The 24,283-nt window shown below is 42.3% G+C and overlaps 1 protein-coding gene across 27 annotated transcripts in view; it reads left to right on the top strand.

Annotated features, from left to right (window-relative positions):
- Window positions 1-2,525: 2,525 nt before the first annotated feature.
- MARK3 (microtubule affinity regulating kinase 3) overlaps window positions 2,526-24,283 on the top strand; it is a 102,523-nt gene continuing 80,765 nt past the window's right edge. For 23 of the 27 annotated variants that reach the window (XR_014070896.1, XM_081548647.1, XM_081548644.1 and 20 more), the window contains exon 1: window positions 2,526-3,156. Coding sequence is in view for 22 of the 27 variants with exons in the window: in XM_081548647.1 (XP_081404773.1) it covers window positions 3,106-3,156 (51 nt within the window). In the remaining 5 variants the exon portion in view is untranslated. Of the gene's footprint in view, window positions 3,157-9,567; window positions 9,942-24,283 lie in introns of those variants that run through there. The other 4 variants (XM_081548645.1, XM_081548642.1, XM_081548635.1 and 1 more) reach the window with 2 other exon arrangements.

Raw genomic sequence — 24,283 nt, 5'->3', positions numbered from 1 at the left:
TGTGCGCTACAACTACACAGCCTGTGCTCTGGAGCCCGGGAGTCACAATTACTGAGCCTACGTGCTGCAACTACTGAAGCCCAAGCACCCTAGAGCCTGTTCTTCACAATAAGAAAAGCCATCGTGATGAGAAGCCCGTGCACTGCAACTAGAGAGTAGTCCCCACTTGCCGCAACTAGAGAGAAGGCCACGCAGCAATAAAGACCCAGCACAGCCAAAAATAAACACGTAAAATTATAAAAAAATGTGAAGACAGGAAATAGGAATATGAAAAAGGACAGAAGAAGACATTTCAAGAACAATTTTAAGATCCTACCCTTCCATCTCTTCCAGACAGATCCTTAGATGTACATAATTTAGGCTACAGAGGGTCCTTTAGACAGAAAAGTGGGCTGTTTTTCTTTTCTCCTCCTCCATTTTGCATGTAACATGTACACCTTGCCTCCCATTTCCGGGTCTTTATAGTACACTCATATCATTTGACACAAGCGCTGTGAAACTTTCGACGTGTCTCTTTAATTCTAGCCTTTATGAGAACCAGAAGCATCTTGTTAGGTGCTGCCAGCTTCATTTCCTACCTCTTGGCATTCACTGACTGGTTGTTTAATGTGTGCCTTCGGTGAAAAAAGCGTGAGGTGGAAATCTCATCCGCCAGCCACTTCTCTGGCCAATGTGGAATGTTTTGAATCGTCCAAACCCTTTCTCTCAGCTCCTGCCCCAGGCTGAAACCCTATTGTGGGTCCTCCGGGTGTTTTCCCAGCTGACCTAGTTGACATTCCTGTCATCAGGAATGCCATGCTGTGTCCAAACCTGGCCTGGGCCTGGCCTACCCCTCCAGTCTCACCACTCACCTCTTGACCTTTACCTAAACCACCACATTGCTCCTCATCTGCACAGGTCATCCTGCTTGGCATCCCTTTTCAGCCACCCTCACCTGGCTAACTCGACTCATGCATTTCGATGCAGCATAACCACCACTCTTCCAGGAAGCTTTCTTGACCAACTTCCCAGGTTGCGGGCCAAACGTGCCTACAGGAAGTCCCACAATCTTGTGCTCACCCACATTTCTCAGTTGAACCGTGTGAAACACACATTTAACTAACAAAAATTCAACCATCTCTGCTTGGCCAAAGAGAGAAAGAGGAGGACATTTTAATTCAAACAGGGCAGTCTTTGGCCTGAATACTTTACTGAGAGGAAGCGATGGAAGCCCTGACTGCATCTTAGTAGTCATATGTCCTAACATTGTGAGCATCTGTCCTTTCTGGGAGTGATTCTGGTGTTTAAAGACATATATGTCTCACAGGGCAGGAAATGTTCCAGACAGAGCAAGAGGAGTCACATCCTGGGGGACCAAAGGAGAAAATATTAAAAATAGAAAAAGAAAAGCAGGACATACCCACTACAAGCGCTTTTCTTTTATAAATTTTAGGATATGAGTTCAAATCCCAGCCTTGCAGGTAACCAACTTGAGTACTTTGGTCACGTCACTGTAACCTGTTTAGACTTGGGATCTCTAGGTGTGTCTGCCCATCTTAGAGGGTTACCCCGAGGCTTAAATGAGGTAACAGATGTATGGAACCCACAGGTAGACTCTCAGTAGCAGTTCACTGTCAACTCCGGCACATTCCGCTCTGCCTTCTCAGAACCCCGCGCTGAAGCATTCCATCCACTGCCGGCCAGACTCTGGGCCGGTCCACGGGACACACTCAAAAGCTCAGGAGCAAGGAAGGGTTCCAGGGGAGGTTCTATTTCCAACGTCTCAGTCTGCAGGGGAGGTTCTATTTCCAACGTCTCAGTCTGCAAGCGTCCACCAAACTCCGCCCCAAGGTGGGACCCGGGGATGAAGAGTCCGGTTATAACCCTCCCCCCGACGGGGATTTAGGCAGTGGCCCCAGGGGGACTCTAGGGCTCTCGGGCCCCTTGTAGCACTCTTCCTTCTGCAAGCTGCGTCCGGGTCTATCTCCCTCCCGACCGCGAGTTCCTCGTGGGCGGGACGGGCCTGCTGCCCTCAGGATGCTGAGCTCAGCCCAGGGCTGCTCAGCGTACCGGGGGCAGGAAAGGTGACTGAGTTCACGGTTCCCGGGTCACCGTTAACGATGCAGGAACTCGGCTCCTCCCCGCAGCCCCGGCCCTATAACTACTGTCACGGCTCCATTTGGATGCGGCGCGCTCCCAGCTTTTGAGGGACGCGACCTCAGCTGTTGCACACAGCAGACACTCCATCAACACTACAAACGCCAGTCCAGCAGTCTTGGCTCAGGCCGCCGCCCCGGACCATTTGCCGGCTCCTTCCTGACGGCCGCGTGCTCAGGACGCCGGGAACCCGCCGCCCCAGGCGCCCGCGGGTACCAGCCAGCCCTTCCCTGCCATGGGCACCGCCCCCTCGGCCCGGGAGTCGCCCCTAGCAACAGCAGTCCGGCCGGCTTCCTCGGGCCGCGCTGATTGGCCGAACTCCGGGAGGCGGCGGTGCCGTCACTTCCGGCATCCGGAGGCAGCAAAGGAAGCCGAGAGGCGGCCATCTTGGGTCCGTGAGGCTCGAAGGTGCCGGGAGCGGCGGTGTCGGCAGCCACCGGGCGGAGGCTGAGGCGGAAATCGAGCCGGAGGGAGAAGAGCAGCCAGGCGCAGGCGCCGCTTCCGCAGTCCCCTCCATGGTCGGCGCCCGCAGCTCGCGGGGAGCTGTCTCGCACTCCACATCCTCTTCAGGGGCCGCCGGCGGCGCTGTGTGGAGGCTCCGGCGCTGAAATCCGCGGCGCGACGGGCGGGGGCGGAGGAGGAGGCGAGGGGGTCCGGGCCTGCGGGGCGCCCTGAGGCGCGGGGACGCCGGCGGGCCGAGCCGTAGCCCGCCACCGCCGCCGCCGGCCCGGCCCCGCCACCGCCGACCGCGGGGCTCCTCGGCGCGGCCGCCGGGGCCGGGGGAGCATGAGCCCCGCGACCCTCCGGGGGACGGCCCGGGCCCGGCCCGGGTTCTAGACGGCCGTGGGGGAGGGGAGCCGCCCTCCCGCGGCGCCGCTCCGGAACCGCCGGGCGCTCGACGCCGCGACGCCGGCCCCGGGGCCGCGCTGTTTTGTTTCGCCCTCGCGTTGTGAAGTGAAGTGCAGTAAAATGTCCACTAGGACCCCGTTGCCGACGGTGAATGAACGGGACACTGAGAACGTGAGTAACCTCGGCGGCCGCTCGGGTCGGGTCTCCGCGCGCCGCCCCCGGGAGCGCGGCCGCATCCCTCTCCTCGCCGCCCGGGGTCCGGTGGGCGGCCCGTTTCCTGAACGCGCGGGGTGGGAAGCGCATCCGTGACTGCGCCGGGGGCTCTCTTGGAAGCGAAGCGTTGAGGGTGCAGCGTGGCCGGCCGCGGTCCTGAGAGGCGGTGGCCGCGCGGTGGGCTCTCAGAGCGTGTGTCGGGTCACCGCTACTAGACTCTCTTTTCAGATGAAGTAGGCAGCTCTTGAGAGGCTCTCGGGTTAAAAACTGGTTCGTGGTGTTGACTGAACGTACTTGATTGGACCCAGTGGGCCGTCCGTGATGCCTCGTTCTGTCAGTCGTCCGCAGCTGAGTTCAGTGACAGTCACGAGAAGTAAGCGCCCGCTGAGGGATCTTTTCGGCCCCCTGAGGTGGGACTCCAGAGCTATTCAGAAGTTCTTGGAGAGAGTTGAGACTTGATCGAAGAGTAGCCGCCGTTTCCAGACGAATCTCTTTTGAAGGAGTTGGTTGAGCACCTTTCAAAGGAGGGTGTGTAGTCAGGCTGCTTGCCTCGCACTGCCTAGCCGAGGGTCACCCACTCTGGGCTTAGCTCTCCTCCTTCCTCAAAAAGAACTTGGCTTAGATGAGCTCTCTGGTCCATCCTGGCACTCACATTCTATGATTCTCTAAAAGCAACCTTGGCTTTTGTTCGTGTAAACTTTTTAAAAAGGCAAGGAACAGCAGTTTTAGTGACTGATAACTTGTAAAAATTCCGTTGGAGAGATGTTGACTCTGTCCCAGTGCGATTGGAACTCTTTTCTAGCTCTGGCTTCAGGACTGTTCCAGTCTAGCTGTGAGTTATCTTCTGTTCAAAACGAAAATATCTAGGTTGGGGGTGGGGAGGGAGGGATGGACATGTACACACTGCTGTGTGGATAAATCCCATCAAGGACCTGCTGTATAGCACATGAAAGAAACTCTGTTCCGGTTGTGGGGCAGCCTAAATGGGAGGAGAGTTTGGGGGAGAATGGATACATGTATAGGTGCGGCTGAGTCCCTCTCACCTGAAACTGTCACAACATTGTTAACCGGCTATACCCCAATACAAAATAAAAAGTTAAAAAAAAGTCTAGAAAATAACTTGTAAAGAAACTTCACTGGCCTTTTATTATAAGTGTTGTGAGGTAATTCCTGGCAAGAAAATGCTGTCACTTAGGAAAAGCTTCCTTGCTCTGCCTGTTTTCATGCTTTCAGTAGCGTCCTGAGACCTTGTGACTTAGTGGTATCAAACACCTTCATTTTAATCTTCAAAATGCCACTTATTTGCTGGATAACTATTAGGTGATTTAATCTGTTTATGTAAATCTTAGCCTAAAGCATCCCTTTAGTATATTAATGGATGATACTTAATGCTATTTAACCTGGTAAATCAGTAGCACAGTGATGTATGTACTTTTCCATGACATGGATTAGAAAATTACATAAAAAGTAATAGAAAATCTAGACAAGATGAATTGGTGAATTCATTTTCTCATAGAACCTAATTCTTCGTTGTTTTCTTGTTCTTTGTGCAGAGTGAAGCGAGCAAAAATGTGAGTTAACTTACATCATTGACTTTCACTCAGAGAAGCACAATCTTACATTGAACTAGAGCAGGAGGTCCATACTCCCTATTTTGTTACTGTTATTATTTTTCTATTTTTTGACTGCACTGCGTGGCATGTGGGATCTTAGTCCTTCACCAGGCATGGAACCTGGGCCCCCTGCAGTGGATGTGCAGAGTGTTAACCACTGGACCACCAGGGAAGTCCCAGGAGCTCCGTAATTTCTAAGTAAACTATAATCAGAAACAATGATAGCAGATTTGTAATAATGAAGGGTTTACACCAAATGAGTCTTTACTGGTTCTCTGTTGAATTTGTTGAATTATGGTGTAATCTTTTTGTGTGTCATTAGAAATTACTAACTTAAAAAAAAAAAAAGTAGGGTATGGAGTGTGCCTTTATTCTCTTAGAACGTATTTAAAATTGAATTTCTAACACTGGTAAAATAGAGGTTTGTAGCACATCATTGCGTTATTTCACCATGCCCTCTTTTTAACTCTGGTATTGACATGTTCTGAAAGTAGTTGTATATCTTTCACAGTGTGATACCTTGTGTGGTGTTTCACGTCTGGCATATACCATATTATTTACCTGATACTACTGAACTGAGTATTAGGCTTCCTGCCAATTGAGTGATGAGGGTTCAAGAATGAATGGGAGTTCTCAGTCTGATGGGCAGCTCTTTTAAGTTGTGTATGTTGAGATAGAACATTCACTTTTCCCAAGTGTGCAGTTTGATGAGTTTTGACAAATGTATAGTTATGTAATCACTATCACAGTCAGGTTAGAGAACGTTTCCATTGCCCAAAAAGGTCCCCTGTGTCTCTTTGCAATTCCCTCTCCCTTCCCCCAGCTGTTGGCAACTATTGATCTGTTACTTGTCTCTCTAGTTTCTCCTTTTCTAAAACATTACTTAAGTAGCATCAAAGAGCATATAATCTTGTGTCTAGCATCTTTAATTTGGCATAATATTTTTGAGATTTATTTGTGTTTATGTATAAGTGGTTCATTCCTTTTTATTGCTAAGTAGTAAGTAGTTCATTGTTTGGGTGTATAACAGTTCTTTTTAATCCATTCACCAGTTGATGGACAATTTTGGCTTATATGACAATTAGCTTTGTCTTTATATTTTGTAAAAAGATTCCATTTTGCTTACCCCAGGAATCTTATTTAAATTTTAAATAATTATATATAATTTTGTAAAGAATGTTGCTTATAGGTCAAGAATAATAAAAGGCAGATAATTTGCAAAAAGAAAATACTCTTCATACTAGTACACTACTCTGTTTTCGTTTGTTTGATTTCCAGATTTGACTATCCACCTTTAGCTGATAGACTGTTACCAAATTATTTTAAAACTTAAAAGGATAAGATTAAAAAAATAACCTCAAAAGGACTAGTCAAACAGTTGGACCTAATGAGGATGTTGAAGCTCAAAAAGGTGACGGGAGCTGCTTGCAACTATTGACTTTAGCAGTAGAACATCTACTAGGCCTCAGATCTCCATCCCAGTCCTCTCCGCTTTTTTGTGTATCAGGCTGTTTCTCTAAATTTTATGTAGTAATTATTCAACTAGGGAGATGCAGTTGTACCAATACATAGAGTATAATTAAAAGTAGACTTTTAAAAATATTTTTCTATGGAAAGCAAATAAAGAGAATTTAATAGGTATTTATTAATGGTTCTCAACTGGGGACAAGTTTGGCCCCCAGTGGGCATTCGACAGTGTTGGTTTTGGTTGTCACAACGGAAGAGGGTTGCTACTGACCAGGGATGCACCTAAACATTTTACAATACACAGCACAGTGCCCCCTACCCCCTCAACAAAGAAATAGCCGAAATGTCAATAGAGCCAGAGTTTGGAAACCCTGGTATATAGTTAGCCCCCCCATTCCTATGTTCTCAGCAGCTCAGTGACCAGACTAATTTTACATGTTCTATCCCTAAGAATCAAGCTCAGTACATATCATTTCATCTCTAAAGCTTTTAGAAGAGATAAAGCTTCTTTAAAAAATGTAATCTTAATCCTTTGTCATAATTTTTTAATATCAAATATCCAGTTAACAGTGTTCAGGCTTCCTCAGTTGTTTTTTTTTTTTTAACACTTTGTTCAAATTAGAATCTATATTGGGTCCACATATTATAGATGGCTAATATGTGAAACAAGATACTTTTTTTTAAAGGCAACAAAAAGTTTGCACTTTAGTTTATGTTCCACAGTTGACTTGTATAGAGATCATAAACAAATTCTGTTTGTGTACTGATAAATTTGAAATGTATTTTCCACTTAATTTCAAAGCATATGACACTTTGTAAGTAAGCCTGGGTTACTTGCCGAAGTGCCAGAGGCCCTGGAGTACTTTGCCAGTTAAAGAGCTCCTGGTGTGTGTGCGCGTGGTGTCCTTACTTACTGCATTATTTGTTAATGCAAACGGTCATCAGAATTTCTTATCTCTGTGAAATAATAAACTGATGGTGTTATTGTCTAGCCAGCCACTGGCTGTTTGACTATTATCCTGCTCAGACCTGAGTGCCTACTTTCTGTATGGCACTGCGCTAGGCTCCGTGGAGGATATACCTAGGAACTGTATCACTCCTCTGCCTTTGGGCTCCCAGTCCCTGCAGAACACAGCACCCTGATCTCTGTGAAACTAGCCTGTTAACTCTCATACTGGAGCAAACACCGCCTGGAGGGCTTATGGAAGCTCTGATGGCTGGGCTTCACCCCCAGACCTTGATTCTTGCTTTGGGGCCTGAGAGTTTGCATTTCTAACAAGTTCTACCAGATGATGTTACTGCTTCAGATCTAGGGACCACAGTTTAAAGAACTGCTGTGTTAGTATTCAGTGAAGGCTTGCTGACTAAATTATGTTCCTTTAGATTGTATTGTGACTAAAGAAGAGATTTCAGTGGTTTCAATAACATTTTCAGGTTCCTTGAGTTTTAAAATTGGTTCTTTGCTGGAAAGTGAGGTTATCAAGAATAAAAATAGTTACCGGTTGTTGATTACTAACTATGTATCAGGCAACAGTACTAAGAACTTTATATAATATTTTATTTAAAACATGTAGTGTGATTTCATTTAATCTGCTTAACTTCCAAGCACAACTGTCTACTGAATCAAGTTGTTTGGGCCTTAAAAAAAAAGGTTGATCTCTGAAGAATTAATATTTTTGATTGGGTCAAAGTGTTTGGGAAAAGATCTTTTTCAGTTTGAGAGTTGTTTTCATTTCTTCTTTATGTAAATTAGATGAAGGTGGAAATTTTCAATGAGTAGAATATTTGTCGTTTTGAGTGTGTGTGTGTGTGTGTGTGTGTGTGTGTAGGCTTGGTTGTGTCTGACTCCTTTGCAACCCCATGGTCTGTAGCCTTCCAGGCTCCTCTGTGGAATTCTCCAGGCAAGAACACTGGAGTGGGTTGCCATTTCCTACTCTAGGGGATCTTCCTGCCCCAGGGATAGAACCCACATCTCCTGTGTCTCCTGCAGTGGCAGGTGGGTTCTTTACCACTGCTCCATCTGGGACGCCCCTTTGATTGTGTAGTGCGTGATTATTTGTGTTGTAATTACTTTTAAGAGATTCATACACAGTTTAATATGAATTAATAGTACCTGTTACCTTTAGTTTCAAAGAGGATTGCTCTGGATTTTAAACATGGCTAGATTTTATCCCTGGAGTTTGTTTCCAAGCTGGAAGTCAGAATCAAGGAGTATAGCCACTTCTGATCACCACTGGGAGGATTAAAGTATAAATTCACTTGTTTCCCATCCATTTTAAACTTTCAAAATAATGAGGAGAAAACAGATCTCTTCTTTGGGAATCTCCCAACTTTAATGTTGTCTTACACAGGAATTTAAAGAATGTGCTTGGAATTGGTCTACAAGTAGTCACAGAGGGTTTGTGCTGACCCGCATGCACCTGCCTGTACAGTAATTGTGAGGGCAGAAGTTGGCACTGGAAGAAAATGACTTTTTTGAGGCGAGTCCAGCTTTTTCTTCAAACTATATTCTTTAGCACTGCCCTTAGGTCACCTGAGCTGCTTGGCGATGGTTGGTGAGTCTTACACAGTCTTGTGTAGACTGGATAAGGCATTGTTTCTACCTTATTGTATCTGGGTTACCTGGGATCTTGGTGTTCAGAGCTGAAGCTTGAACAAAGCTTAAGATGTTATGTTTGTATTTCTCACTAATAGGCAATTGCTTGGGGGTGGAGGTTAAATATTGTGGGATTTGTATTGTTCATTCGCCTAGTCATGTCTGACTCTTTGTGACTCCATGGACTGAGTGCACCAGGCCTCCCTGTCTCTCACCGTCTCCCAGAGTTTGCCCAAGTTCATGTTCATTGTATCAGTGAAGCCCTCCAGCCTTCTCATCCTTTGATGCCCTCTTCTCCTTCTGCCCTCAGTTTTTCCCAGCATCAGGGACTTTTCCAGTGAGTCGTCTGTTTGAATCAGATGACCAAAATACTGGAGCTTCAGCTTCAGCATCAGTCCTTCCAGTGAATATTCAGGGTTGATCTCCCTTAAGATTGACTGGTTTGATCTCCTTGCTGTCCAAAGGGACTTTCAGGAGTCTTCTCCAGCACCACAGTTTGAAGGCATCCATTCTTTGGCATTCTGCCTTCTTTATGGTCCAGCTCTCACAACTGCACGTGACCATTAGGACGTTTTATATGAAAATCTATTTTGGGAGAATTTCATATGTCGTTTGAGTAAGCTGAATTCAAGGGTCTTATTCTAGAATTTTATATAGCCCCATTCTTTTTGTAGTCAGTACCTTTATGACTTCATTGACCCCAGTAGCAGATTAAAATGAGAATCCCAGAGAGGAGTACACGTAGAACGGTTTCCTAACACAGCCTTCTGCCCTTGGCCTCGCCATGCTTTGTCTGGAAGAATAAAGCTGGGCGGGCAACTTTTATTGTTGAAGGCACATAAGGTGTTTTTGGTGGCACTCCATTCACATACTGTCTCCACCTCTTTCCTTGTCTTCCTTCCTTTGTGTAGCCCTTGCCTGTCCCAGGCTTGTCTTGGTATTCATGGGCATCTGTTAGCTTCACTAGTGGAATGGACTAAAGGAGCTTATATAGTTTTTTTCTTAAAAGAAGGTTGCCTTCTAGACATTAAAGATTTTCAATGATAAAGAACCTTCGACATACCATGGTAATGTATTCTAGTTCCTTTTTTTCTGTTTCTGTTAACTTAGGTCAGGTGCTTAACATTTATTTCCTGCTTATTATATAGTTATCCTACTTATTATTGTTGTGGAACTAGCCACTCCACAGCTTAGTAGTGTAAAACAACAACTGTTTCATTATACTCACGGATTCTGTGTGAGTAGTGTAATTCAAGTGGGAATGACTTATATCTGGGACTTCACTTGGGATATCATGAAAGGCTTGGAGATTTGAACAGCTGGGTTGAAAGATGCATATCCTAAGTGAAAGTGAAAGTCGCTCAGTTGTGGCCGACTCTTTGCGACCCTGTGGACTATATACAGTCCATGGAATTCTCCGGGCCAGAATACTGGAGTGGGTATCTGTTCTCTTCTCCAGGAGAATCTTCCCAACCCAGGGATCGAACCCAGGTCTCCGTATTGCAGGCGGATTCTTTACCAGCTGAGCCACCTAAGACCACTTCTTAATCTGGCACATTGACAGGTATTGTTAAAAGGCTGGGCTCAGCTGGGGCTCTTGGTCAGAGCCACTACGTGAGCCTCTCCAGCATGGAGATCTCAGTGTGATCAGACATGAGATCGCTTGATATTTCAGCAAACAAGAACGAGCTGCTTGCCTTTTATGGCCTATTCTCAGAAGTCACATAGTATCAGTTCTTAAAATGCTAAAACAGTCATGGGCACCCAGATTCAAGTGGAAAGGACACAGCCCTTTCCTTGTAATGGGAGTCAGAAACTTTGGGGTCATGTTTTCCAGCCACTGTAATAGTAACTCTTCGAGTTTATAATCTGACCTAGCATTTTTTGTGTGACCTTGGACAAGTTATTTGACTTCTTCATGTCTCATCTATTAAATGGGATTGGTGGCAGTAATCACCTCATGGGCTGTTATAAGATGGTGCCTTCCATGCTGTGGCCTCCCTCACCTCTCTGATTTTATCTCCTGCCTCGTCCTGCTCACTGCATCCATAGACCCGGGTGTCTTCTTGCTGTACTTTGAATACACCAGGGACACTCCAGCCTCAGTGCCTTGGCATTGGCTCTTCTCTTCGTCCGAATGCTTTTCTTCCAGGTGCCCACATGGCTAATTCTCTCACCTTCTCCTCTTTTCAAGCATCACCTCAGTGAGGCTTGCTCTAACCATTGATGGCGCTCCCAACCTCCCTAACCCTGATCTAGTTTTTTTTTTTCCCCATTACGTTGTTACCTTTAACGTAGTATATAGTTTATGTATTTCTTAGGTTTATTGTGTTTTGTCGATTTCTTCTGGCGTACTGAACTCGCCTTGAGAGCAGGAGTATTTGTTTTGTTTATTGATACTGTTTCAGATGCCTAGAGCATGCTGGCCATTTATTACAGGCAATCAGTAAATAAATATTGGTTGAATTAGTGATTAAATGGGACAGGATGGGTAAAGCATTAAGAATGGTGCCTGACACATAATAAGTAATAGATAAATGCTAGCCGTCATTAATGCTTGTTAATTGGTCTTTTCACCTCTCATCTCTGTGTTGTCATTTCTTTCATCTCTCATGTCCTGTGTCTTCAGCCTCTTCTTTCTGTAGTTCCAATGAATTCATCTTCTTTCTCCTTTTTTAAAACCTCAGATAGCTTTCTTAAAGGGAGGCTTAATGGAAAGAGTCTGGGCTTGGGAGTCAGAGGTAAAGATGGGAGCCTTACTGTGGTTGAGGGAGAGATTCTGAAGACACTTCTGAGGTAGAGTGGACCAGATGTGGAGCCAAAAAGCAGGAGCAGCAAAACATGAGAGAAATTCGGATTTGGAGTTAGAGGCTTGCGTTTGAACCTGGTCTTCCAATACTAATACAAGTAATTTGACCATGGGCAAGTTAGTTATTTGTCTGTGCCTCATTTAAAATTTTTTAATTTAATTAAAAACTTTAATTGATGTAATTGACATGTAGCATCATCTTAGTTTCAGGTGTACAACATAATGATTTGATATTTGTATATGTTGTGAAATGATCACCACAATGAGTCTAGTTTAATATTCATCACCACATATAATTAAGGGTCTTTTTCTGTTCATGAGAATTTTAAAATCTACTCTCTTAGCTACTTTCAAATATATAATTTAGTATTATGTATTCAATGTTATATAATCAGCATGTTATACATTACATCTTTTTATTTAACAGAAGAGAGGAACATCATCTATTCAGGGTTGTTGTGATTGAAGAAACTAACAACAAACAGTGCTTGGCCCAGTCTGCTCCACATGGTGAGGGTTCTGCATGCAAATGACAGGTTCCCTCTTCAGGTGGCTTTTGTAGTGTTATTCTAGAAAACTGGGTAATCTAAAGTCTGGTTTAGTATTCCAAGTTACAGACCCACCTTTCTAGCTTTGTTTTTTCTAACTGTTCACCTGTTCTCCTTGACTATTCACCTAGCAGTTTCACACCTGCTGGTTGCCGGGTCCTGTGTTCTAAGAATACAGAGAAAATTCTTACCATCAAGAAGCTCTTAGTCAAGTACTTCAGTGTAGAAATTAACTAAAGCAAGAGCTAAAGCAAGGGGATGCAAGACAGAAGTGCCAGCCTAGTCAAGAACAGAAAGAGAAGAAATTTCTAGCAGTCATGATGTTAAGGAACTAAGCCAATTTTTTTAGTGTTAGAGGTGTGTGAAAGAATTGTGAGAGGTGAAATTGGCTAGACCTTCAGGTTAAGGGATGTCTTTCCCGGCACCCTCCAAGCTTTTTAAGCTTTCCTTGTGCTCATGTGTGGCTTGAAATGGCCTTCATCTTCCTTTAAAACTCTACTACTTGTCTTTCAAAGACTCCATCCCCTTTTTTTCCCTTCATCTTGGACACCTATTTTTCGTTCATCCTGCCTGAATGTGGTCATGTTGTCCGAGTGCTTAGAGCTGTGTTGTCCAGCACAGTAGCTGCCAGCTATGTGTGGCTACTGAGCCCTTGAATTGTGACTGGTCTGAGTTAAGATGTCTTGTGAATATAAAGTATATTCCAGATTTTAAAGACAATGTGAAAAAAGGAATATAGAATCTTACTCTTTTTATATTATGTGTTGAAATATTTGGGAATTTATTTTTAAAAGTAAATTAAAAATTGAATAAAATTAAACTATTGCTTTAATAGAAAGATGAAAATTTCACACACTTCTCACAAACCTGTTGGGCGGTGCTTGGCGCAGTCACGCTGTGGTTTCCTCACGGGCCGGGGATTGCCCCTTGCCTCACTTGCTGTTCTCCGTCAGCTCACCGGCTACACTGTGTGCATACGTTCTGTTTGTTTTATTCCCCTGTAGTGCCTGCTATTTAATGAGTACTTAGCATATAATTAACTGCTCAAAAGCTACTGAGTCAGTTTTGTTTAGCTACAGTTTGTGCTTTATTCTTCTGAGGGTAAGTCAAGTAAATTATTTTTCAGTATGTTTCATTATTACAGTGCTTCATCTGCTGTACCAGTAATCAGTAACCAGTTCAGTTCAGTCACTCTGTCATGTTCGACTCTTTGTGACCCCATGAACTGCGGCACACCAGGCTTCCCTGTCCATCACCAACTCCTGGAGCTTGCTCAAACTCATGTCCATCGAGTCTGTGATGCCGTCCAACCATCTCATCCTCTGTCGTCTCCTTCTCCTGCCAGCATCAGGGTCTTTTCCAGTGAGTCAGTTCTTCATAACAGGTGGCCAAAGTATTGGAGTTTCAGCTTCAGCATCAGTCCTTCCAGTGAATATTCAGGACTGATTTCCTTTAGGATGGACTGGTTGGATCTCCTTGCAGTCCAAGGGACTCTCGAGAGTCTTCTCCAACACTATAGTTCAAAAGCATCAATTCTTCAGTGCTCAGCTTTCTTTATGGTCCAGCTCTCAACATCCATACTTGACTACTGAAAAAAACATAGCTTTGACTAGACAGACCTTTGTTAGCAAAGTAATGTCTCTGCTTTTTATTTTTTTTATTTTTATTTTTTTTCATTTATATATATATTTTTTTATTTATTTATTTTTTTTTATAAATTTATTTACTTTAGTTGGGGGCTAATTACTTTACAATATTGTAATAGTTTTTGTGTCTCTGCTTTTTAATATGCTGTCTAGGTTTGTCATAGCTTTTCTTCCAAGGAGCAAGCGTCTTAATTTCATGGCTGCAGTCACCATCTGCAGTGATTTTGGAGCCCAAGAAAATAAAGTCTTTGTCAGTGTTTCCATTGTTTCCCCATCTATTTGCCATGAAGTGATGGGACTGGATGCCGTGATCTTCGTTTTTTGAATGTTGAGTTTTCAGCCAGCTTTTTCACTCTCCTCTTTCACTTTCATCAAGAGGCTCTTCGGTTCCTCTTCGCTTTCTGCCGTAAGGGTGGTGTCATCTGCATATTTGAGGTTATTGATATTTCTCGCAGCAATCTTGATTCCAGCTTGTGCTTCAGCCAGTCCAGCATTTCCATGAAGTATTCTGCATATAAGTTAAATAAGCAGGGTGACAATGTACAGCCTTGCTGAACTCCTTTCCCAATTTGGAACCAGTCCATTGTTCCATGTCCAATTCTAACTGTTGCTTCTTGACCTGCATACAGATTTCTCAGGAGGCAGGTCAGGTGGTCTGGTATTCCCATCTCTTGAAGAATTTTCCACAGTTTGTTGTGATCCACACAGTCAAAGACTTTGGCATAGTCAGTGAAGCAAAAGTAGATGTTTTTCTGGAACTCTCTTGCTTTTTTGATGATCCAGCGGATGTTGGCAATTTGATCTCTGGTTCCTCTGCCTTTTCTAAATCCACCTTGAACATCTGGAACGTCTCAGTTCGCATACTGTTGAAGCCTCACTTGGAGAATTTTGAGCATTACTTTGCTAACGTGTGAGATGAGTGCAGTTGTGCGGTAGTTTGAACACTATTTGGCATTGCCTTTCTTTGGCGTTGGAATGAAAACTGACCTTTTCTAGTCCTGTGGCTACTGCTGAGTTTTCCAAATTTGTTGGCATATTGAGTGCAGCAGTTTCACAGCATCATCTTTTAGGATTTGAAGTCGCTCAGCTGGAATTCCATCACCTCCACTAGCTTTGTTGGCAGTGGTGCTTCCTAAGGCCCGCTTGACTTCAGACTCCAGGATGTCTGGCTCTAGGTGAGTGATCACACCATCATGGTTATCTGGGTCATTTAAGATCTTTTTTGTGTAGTTCTTCTGTGTATTCTTGCCACCTTTTTAAAAAAATATCTTCTGCTTCTGTTAGGTCCTGATATCAGTAATAATCGTTTTATTACAAATGAAACCAAGTTGGCTGAATTTATGCATATGAACAATAGTTCCCCTTCCCTATTATTCATATTCTTGGAGACATTTTCATAAACGCAGCTGCTGAAGTCACATCTTGATGAGTGTGAGGCCGTTCTCTTTATTCCTGTTAATCCCTATATATCATGTCCCTATCTTCCCAAGATGTTAGTGTTCTTATATGTGTTCTTAAATGTGTGTTTTGTGCTTTGTGTAAATATTCCAGTCTCATCTATGCATCAAACCTGTTGCCTCTTAACTGTAGAACAGCACTTCTGTGGTATGAGTCTGCCACATTTTACCTACTTGCCAGGGGTAGACTGTCTGCTGCATACACACACGCACACACAGTGCAACGATGAAGATCGTCATACATGTCCCCTGGTGGAGCTGCATAAGAGAAGCTTGCAGATGTGGAGCTAGGAGAGGACTTCGTGGGTCACAGGAAATGTCAGATACTTCAGGCTGCTCTTCTGGATGGCTCTGTCAGCCCATACTCCCACCAGTAGTGCACAGGGGTTTTTGTAACGCTGGTTCCTCCATCCTTAGAATTCTCCAGGTTTCCTGATTATTTTTTTTTTTTTTGCCAGCCCTAAGTATAATGTGATACTTCATTGTTAACTTGTGTTTCTTTATGATTTTCAGTACATCTGTATATTCCTTGGCTTTGGGGGCCTTTTATAAATTGCTGTTTTTTTCTCTGTCCCTTTTCTATTTGATTGTTTTTTTCTTGTTGATTCTTAGATACTCCTTGATTTTCTAGGTGTTAATCCAATGTAGGTGTTAGACATTGCGTGTATCTTCTATCATCTTCCTAGAAGTCCCTTTGGACAGAAGCTCTTAATTTTGCTATAACTCACATGAATGTTTGCCTTAAGTTTGTGCATTTGAGGTTTTGCTTAAATATCTGGCTCACAAGGATATTTTCTTAGGTTTCATTTTACATTTCACATGTGGATTTTTTAGTCCCTTTAGATTAAAAGGGAACTTCCCTTCTGCATATGGACTTAGGTAGGGGTTGAGTTTTATTTTTCTCTATCGACTGATCCAGTGAACCAGTTTTTCCCCTGCTGTCCACTCAGCAGTCCATTCTTTCCCCACTGGTTTATAGGATTGCTTTCATTGTATCTTATGTTCCCATACATTCAGTGGCTTTTATCTTTGTGTTTTGTTGCACTATTTTTCCATTGTGCCAACACCCTACAGGTTTTCTTTTCTTTAAAAATTACTATGGCTTTATAGAATATTGTAATCTTTGTATCTGTATATGTGTATACCTATCAAACTTTTTATGTTAAGATAAGTTTAGACTTAGAATTGTACGATTAGTACAGAGCACGTGTATACTTTTCACTCATTTTCCCCTGATGTTGAACACTTAGATACCAGTGAACCAGTGAAGCTGCTCAGTCTTGTCCGACTCTTTGCGATCCCGTGGACTGTAGCCTACCAGGCTCCTCCATCCGTGGAATTTTCCAAGCAAGAGTACTAGTGTAGGGAACTTGTGTCATAGGTTGATCTTGCACCTTGCTAAGCTCTCTCTTGAGTACCAGTGGTATTTCCAATTCTTTTGGTTTGCAGGTAGTTCATATCATCTACAAATAATGACATTTTTTCTTTCTTTTTAAGATTCTTATAAATTTTCCCTCAAAGTATTAGCCATGAGCTCCAGTTTTTTGTTAAATAATGGTAGTGATAATGCACAGCTTTGTTTTGTTTCTGATCTTAAGAAAATGATTCTAAGTTTCTCTGTTTAGGACTTCCCTGGTGGTCCAGTGGTTAAGAATCCGCCTGCCAGTGCAGGGGACACGGGTTTGATCCCTGGTCTGAGAAGATTCCACATGCCATTGGGCAGCTAAGCTCGTGCACAGCTGCTGAGCTGTCACGTGGTAGAGTCTGTGCTCCGCAACAAGAGAAGTCACTGCAATGAGAAGCCCACGCATCACAACTGGAGGGTAGCCCGAGCTTTCCACAGTTACAGAAAGCCCATACGCAGCAGTGGAGACCCAGTGCAGCCAAAAAATAAAAATGAAATAAAGTCTCTCTGTTTAGTGCAATATTTGTTAAAGGGTTTTTGGTCTGTGATTTTTGTCAGATTGAGAAAGTTCCATTCTATTCCCAGTTTGCTAAATTTTTTAAAATGCACGTTATTCAATCTTAACAGGTATTTTTCCTTCAGTGAATGAAATAACTGTTCAGTTGTTTTCAAAAGCAAATTTTGAGTTTGTGAGTATCTCTAAAGTATAAAATACTTGAGGAACAGCTTTTTATGTCATAGTTTGGCTTTGTAGATCCCCCCCCTTTTATAGATACCCCCACACACTTTTGAAAAACCTGCCCATGTGTTAAGGAGGTGGCTTGTTATTTTAAGGCTTAGAAAGGATGTGTGGGCACACATATTTTATAGAAGAGGCCAATCTCTGTTCAGGAAAAGTTTAAATATAGCATAAAGTTGTTGTTGTAAACATTTAAACCTGATTTCTTAAGTAGGCCTCTCAAATTTCAGGTTGGTGCTTTTAGCAGGTAGACAAGGGCAAACCTGGAATCATATAGTTTAAAAAGTCATATAGTTAAAAAACTTTTTTTTAGTGTGCGTGTATCTAAGGTATATTCTCATTTGTGTCATCATAAGCACAATAATTTATATTCTGTGGCTCTTTTTTTTCCTTTAGGTTTTCTTTTTTTTAATTAATTTTTATTGGAGTATAGTTGATTTATAATGTTGTGTTAGTTTTTGCTGTACAGCAGAGTGAATCAGTTACACATACATCCACTCTTTTTCAGATTTTATTCCCGTGTAGATCATTACAGAGTTTTGAGTAGTTTCCTGTAGGTTCTTACTAGTTACCCGTTTTACTCTAGTTGTGTGTCTATGTCAATCCCAATCTCCTCATTTGTCCCCCACTCACCTTCTCCCTCTGGTAACCATAAGTTTGTTTTCTACATGTGTGACTCTGTTTCTTTTTGGTAAATAGGTTCATTTTTACCATTTTTTTTTAGATTCCACATACAAGTGATAACACGTGATACTTATCATCCTCTGTCTGACCTACTTTACTCAGTATGACAATCTCTAGGTTCATCCATGTTGCTGCATATGGCCTTGTTTCATTCTTTTTTTTTTTAATGGCTGAGTAATACTGCATTATGGGGCTTCCCAGTTGGCGTGATGGTGAAGAACCAACCTGCCAGTGTAGGAGACACAAGAGACACAGGTTTGACCCCTGGGTCCCCTAGAGTAGGAAATGGCAACCTGCTCCGGTATTTTTTTTTTTTATGTTGGTGTATAGCTGATAACAACGCTGTGATAGTTTCAGGTGGACAGCTAAAGGACTCCGCCATTCATAACATGTATCCATCCCCCCCAAACCCCCTCCCATCCAAGCTGCCACATCACGTTGAGCAGAGTTCCCTGTGCTATACGGTAAGTCCTTGTTGGTTATCCTTTTTTTTTTTAAATTAAATGTCCACTTTTAAATAATGGATATATCTAAGAAACCATAGCAAGGAAAATTAGAAAATATTTGCAACAGAATAAAAATGAGAAGAGAATTTACCAGAATTTGTTGCATGCAGCTGAAACTGCTTGATGCAGTTAAATACAACAGGGAATCTTGAATAAGGTATGAAAACAAATAATGGATACTAGCATAAAATTTTGTGAAATTTGAGCAAAATCTATACTTTAGTTAATATAGTATCATGTCAATTTCCTATTTTGTTTCTTTTTAACAACATAGTATTTATATTCTCAGAATTGGATTAAAAGTTTTAAGCCTCATTCAAATTTTTTTTTAAGTGACTAAGATAATAAACTTTCTAGACTTTTAGTAGTAACTGCTTCAGTATTCCTGCTTAGAAAATTCCATGGATAGAGGAGCCTGGCAGGCTACAGTCCATGGGGTTGTAAAGAGTCAGACAGATTGAGTGACTGAACACACACGCACGCACGCACGCACGCACACACACACACACACACCACTATTCCATTGTATATATATGTTTTGTTGATGAACATTTAGGTGGCTTCCATGTCCTGCCTGTTGTGAATAGTGCTGCATTAAACATAAGGGTTTTTTGATGATAACCATTCTGATTGATGTGAGGTGATACCTCTTTGTAGTTTCTGTAGCTCTTCTACATGTAGACACATTTTTAAAGAAGAACTAATATGTATAACAAAATGGAGTGCATTCCTCATTCACTCTTTTTATTGCTTCTTTCTTCAGTATTGATATGGCCCCTGGGACAGTTTAGTATTGCTTTGGCTAAAAGTAACTAACTTATACCGTGGCTTAACCAAATAAGGGTTTATTTGTCTCACAAAACAAGTCTAGACAGCCTCTAGCTTTGTTTCAGCAATTCAGTATTGTTGGAGTTAGTGGTTTTTAAAAATATTTTTGTCTTTTCCCTCACGTTGGAGACCTGCAGCTATGGGGTAACTTACAGAGCCGTAGCTCTTGTGGTTGCATTCAAGGCAGCAGAAGGGAGGAAGAGGGCATATTAGTGTACCTGTCTCCCTTTATGAGAAACAGAATTTTTCTAGGACCACCCAGTAGACTTTCACTAACGAGAACTGACCAGAACTAAGCCATGTGCCACCTCCAGCTACAGGGAAGTTTGGGAACCCAAGAATTTCACTGGCCGTGTTTCCTCCCCAAATTCACGTCTGGCTACTGTTAGATAAGAAGGGAGGTATGGATGTTGAGTAGATACCTACAGTATTTGCTCCATTCCTTAATAATATTACCTAGCAGCTTAAATATTTTGCATTAAATGGAAACTTTAGTTTGAAAATGAACACTTTATGAATTTGTTAATACTCTTCTATCTTAGCCTTGATTCTGCATAATTTTTAGTAGCACTGCCCATGTTCTAGTTTTCTTGGTGGATAAAGTGGTTCAGCTCAATTCCCTGAGAGAGAGAAAGATCTGGACTCTTTTACTCTTTAATAAAGATTAAATTAAACAGCTTTGAGTACCTGTTGGGTTTTTAGTGCTTCCACAAAAGGTGGCTACTATTATGTCACTTTTTGTTGTCGTCTTAGGGAGAAAAAATTTATGGATAAATTGGCTAATAGTACAAGAATTTAGTTATTTGCTAAAACTCTAGGAAATTTTTTCTTCTTTAGGACCACTGATGGATGCATGGGGAAGATGGAAGCCAAGTAGAAGCAAAAGGCAGTTTAATTTGCTTCTGTTCTGAGAGAATTTTTTAGTCAAACACCTTAGATTTTAAAATTTAAGGAGTTTATCAAACTAAATATTCTGAGTTTAACTCTATTGGAATTTAGCAAACATCAGCTATTTCAATCTGTTATATGAGTTTATACTCTTGTGGGAAAATACAGGTTTCTTTTGCGTTTGTGTTATTGTTTATTTGCGTGAGGGTGTATTACGTAGGCTAGGTTATGCTGTGGTAACATACATGACCAAAATCTTAGTGGCTTAACATTGACTCCATGAAGCCTGATCTCCATTTCCATGCCGTTTGGTCCTATGACCCTCCCTCTTTGGACAGTATTCTAAATTCAGGAGAACTGAAGAACACAGGGCTAGAGTCAGGCACTGTCAATAAATACTTCAGCATGAAAATGACATACTCACTTTCACTCATATCTCATTGGCCAGACTTGGGCAAATGACTGTGTGGAACCTCAAGTTGAGTGAGTTTCTCTAGGAAGTCAGTGTAATGTGGTGGATAAGTGTCTACAACAAAGTAGCGAGATAGAGATAGATACAAGCAAAGTACATTAGGAGTCCAAAGAAAAGGCAGTTCTGCTGGGATGCTGGAAAGGTTGCTTAAAGATGGTGACAAATGACTCGCGCATACGGGAATGAGTAGGATTTTCTTAGGTTTGAATGGAACAAAGGGCCCTCAGACTGAGGGAGGATCACGCTAGAGAATAGTGGGTGATGTAGCAGCCGAGGAATAATGGATTAGATCAGAGAGGACCTTGAATTCACTCAGTATTCGTGCAGCAACAGTGTGTTGCTCAGCCACCGTCGTAGGCACTGTCACAGTTTATGGGCCTGTCTGATAATGAACGAAACAGACAGACATCTCTCCTCTCCTGTGGGGTGCCTCCTAGTGGATGTAGTGCTGAGGAGTTAGCTTGTGGGCTGGGGCGGGTGTTTGTGTTCTGTTTTTAATGTTTTGGCCGTGCTTCGCGCAGCATGTGGGATCTGAGTTCTCTGACCAGGGATGGACCTGGGCCCCCTGCCGTGGAAGCGCAGGGTCTTAACCACTAGACTGCCTGGGAAGTCTCAGGAGGTATTTTTTTATTATAAGTAGATTGGAGAGTAAGCAAAGGTATAAACTTCATGCCTATGAATTTTAAGGTTCTTCTAATATTTCTATTTTACATGTAGTAGAAGACAGTTAATTTGCACAAAAGTTAATATTTTGTCTACTTAACTGTGCCACACTCCAGAAAATTAATTTTCTGTAAACTAATTCATGAAGGGTTGAATTTATGAACATATAAATTAAAAGTGTATGTTTGCATTTGAAAAGCTTTTATAACCAAAATTTTGAATAGTAGCTTAATTTTCATAACTGTGTTTTCATTGCATAAATAGTAAAACCATGTGACATACACCTCATGGTTACAGGGGCTTTGTTTTATGTACTGCTGGGTTTCTGACACTCAGAACAGTGCCCAGCTCATAATTATATAAAATCTATTATACATTTTCATTCAATAAATATTTGAATGAATAGAAGAAGGAAGCTTGGGAGATAAAAATTTCTTGTAATTTAACCATCTGAATGCTACAGTGATTAGTGTTTTGATATCGTTTATTTAGTCATTCCAATATTTATTAAGGCTTCCCTGTGGCTCAGTTGGTAAAGAATCTGCCTGCAGTGCAGGAGACCCAGGTTCGATCCCTGGGTCAGGAAGATTCCCTGGAGAAGGAGATGGCAAACCTCTCCAGTATCCTTGCCTGGAAAATCCCATGGACAGAGAAGCCTGGTGGGCTGCTTTCCATGGGGTCACAAAGAGTTGGGCACGACTGAGCAACTAACACTTTTCACTTTCCAGTGTTTATTAAGTACCTGTTATATATGTCAACTCCTGTTCTAAGATACAACGAATAGTAAATTACTGTCCCTGTTTTTATGAAACTTATGTCTAGTTTGGAAATAAGCATATATTGAACATGTTTACTAAAATTATTTTAAAATTATACTTTGTTGTTGTTCAGTCGCTAAGTTGTGTCTGACTCTTTGTGACCCCATGGACTGCAGCATGCCATGCTTTCCTTTCCTTCACTATCTCCCCGAGTTTTCTTAAGCTCATGTCCATTGAATTGGTGATGCCATCCAACCATCTCATCCTCTCCTGCCCCCTTCTCCTGCTCTCAATGTCTCCCAGAATCAGGGTCTTTTTTTTCCAATGAGTCAGCTCTTCACATCAGGTGGCCAAAGTATTGGAGCTTCAGCATCAGTCCTTCCAATGAATATTTAGGGTTGATTTCCTTCTAAAAAAACCATAGCTTTGACTAGATGGACCTTTGTCAGCAAAGTGATGTCTCTGCTTTTTAATATGCTATCTAGGTTTGTCATAGCTTTCCTTCGAAGAAGCAAACCTCTTTGAATTTCATGGTTGCAGTCACCATCTGCAGTGATTTTTGGAGCCCAGGGAAGAAAACCTGTTACTGCTTCCACTTTTTCCCCTTCTATTTGCCATGAAGTGACTGGATGCCGTGATCTTTGTTTTTTGAATGTTGGGTTTTAAGCCAGCTTTTTCACTCCTCTTTCACGCTCATAAAGAGGCTCTTTAGTTTCTCTTCGCTTTCTGCCATTAGAGTGGTATCATCTGCATATCTGAGGTTGTTGTTTCTCCCTGCAATCTTGATTCCAACTTGTGATTCATCCAGCCAGGCATTTCGCATGATGTACTCTGCATATAAGTTAAATAAGTAGGGTGACAGTATATAGCCTTGACTTACTCCTTGTCGTATTCCTTTCCCAGTTTTGAACCATGTAGGATTTTAAATAGCTTTTGCTTCTTGATTTGCATACAGATAGAATCCTCAGGAGGCAGGTAAGGTAGTCTAGTATTCCCAGCTCTTTAAGAATTTTCCACAGTTTATTGTGATCCACACAGTCAGAAGCTGTAGCGTAGTCAGTGAGGCAGAATAGGTGTTTTCCTGGGATTCTCTTGCCTTTTCTGTGATCCAGCAGATGCTGGGATTTGATCTCTGGTTCCTTTGCCTCTTCTAAATCCAGCTTGTATACCTGGAAGTTCTCGATTTATGTACTGTTGAAGCATTACCTTGCTAGCATGTGAAATGAGTGCACAATGTACATTCTTTGGCACTGCCTTTCTTTGGGATTAGAATGAAAACTGACCTTTTCCAGTCCTGTGGCCACTGCTGAGTTTTTCAGATTTGCCAACATATTGAGTGTAGCACTTAAGCAGCAGCATCTTTGAAGATCTTTCAGTAGCTCGGCTAGAATTCCATCACCTCCACTGGCTTTGTTTGCCGTAATGCTTCCTAAGGCCCGCTTAATTTCACACTCCAGGACGTCTGGCTCTAGGTGAGTGATCACACCATCATGATGATCCTGGTCATTAAGACCTTTTTTGTACAGTTCTGTGTATTCGCGTCACCTCTTCTAAATCTGCTTCTGTTGGGTCCTTGCCATTCTGTCCTTTATCGTGCCCATCCTTGCATGAAATGTTCTCTTGATCTCCAGTTTTCGTGAAGAGATCTCTAGTCTTTCCCATTCTATTGTTTTCCACTACTTCTTTGCCTTGTTAATTGAACGTCTTATCTCTCCTTGCTATTCCTTATTTGTAATGGGCTATTTTCCCAAAATTCTTATTTGAAAATTAGAATCTTTTTGCTACAGGAATAAAGTTGTTTAGATTTGTAATCACTTTGTAAAAGTCTTTTTAACTTAAAATAGAAGAAAATCTATCTCAAAATTCGGTACAGGAGGGACAGAGATTTACTTAGAGGAATATAAAAATGTAGATGGAAATTAGTGTGGACATTCTGAAAAGGATATCTTTTGAGGAATTCAGAGGTTGATGGCACAAATTCTTAAGCTTTCACTGTAAAATGCTAG

This window comes from Giraffa tippelskirchi, chromosome 12 (genome assembly GCF_054371585.1).
Source record: "Giraffa tippelskirchi isolate mGirTip1 chromosome 12, T2T-mGirTip1v1.2.pri, whole genome shotgun sequence".
Taxonomy (NCBI): Eukaryota; Metazoa; Chordata; class Mammalia; order Artiodactyla; family Giraffidae; genus Giraffa; species Giraffa tippelskirchi.
The sequence above is the reverse complement of the archived record's forward strand: the minus strand, read 5'-3'. Positions and strand labels throughout refer to the sequence as shown.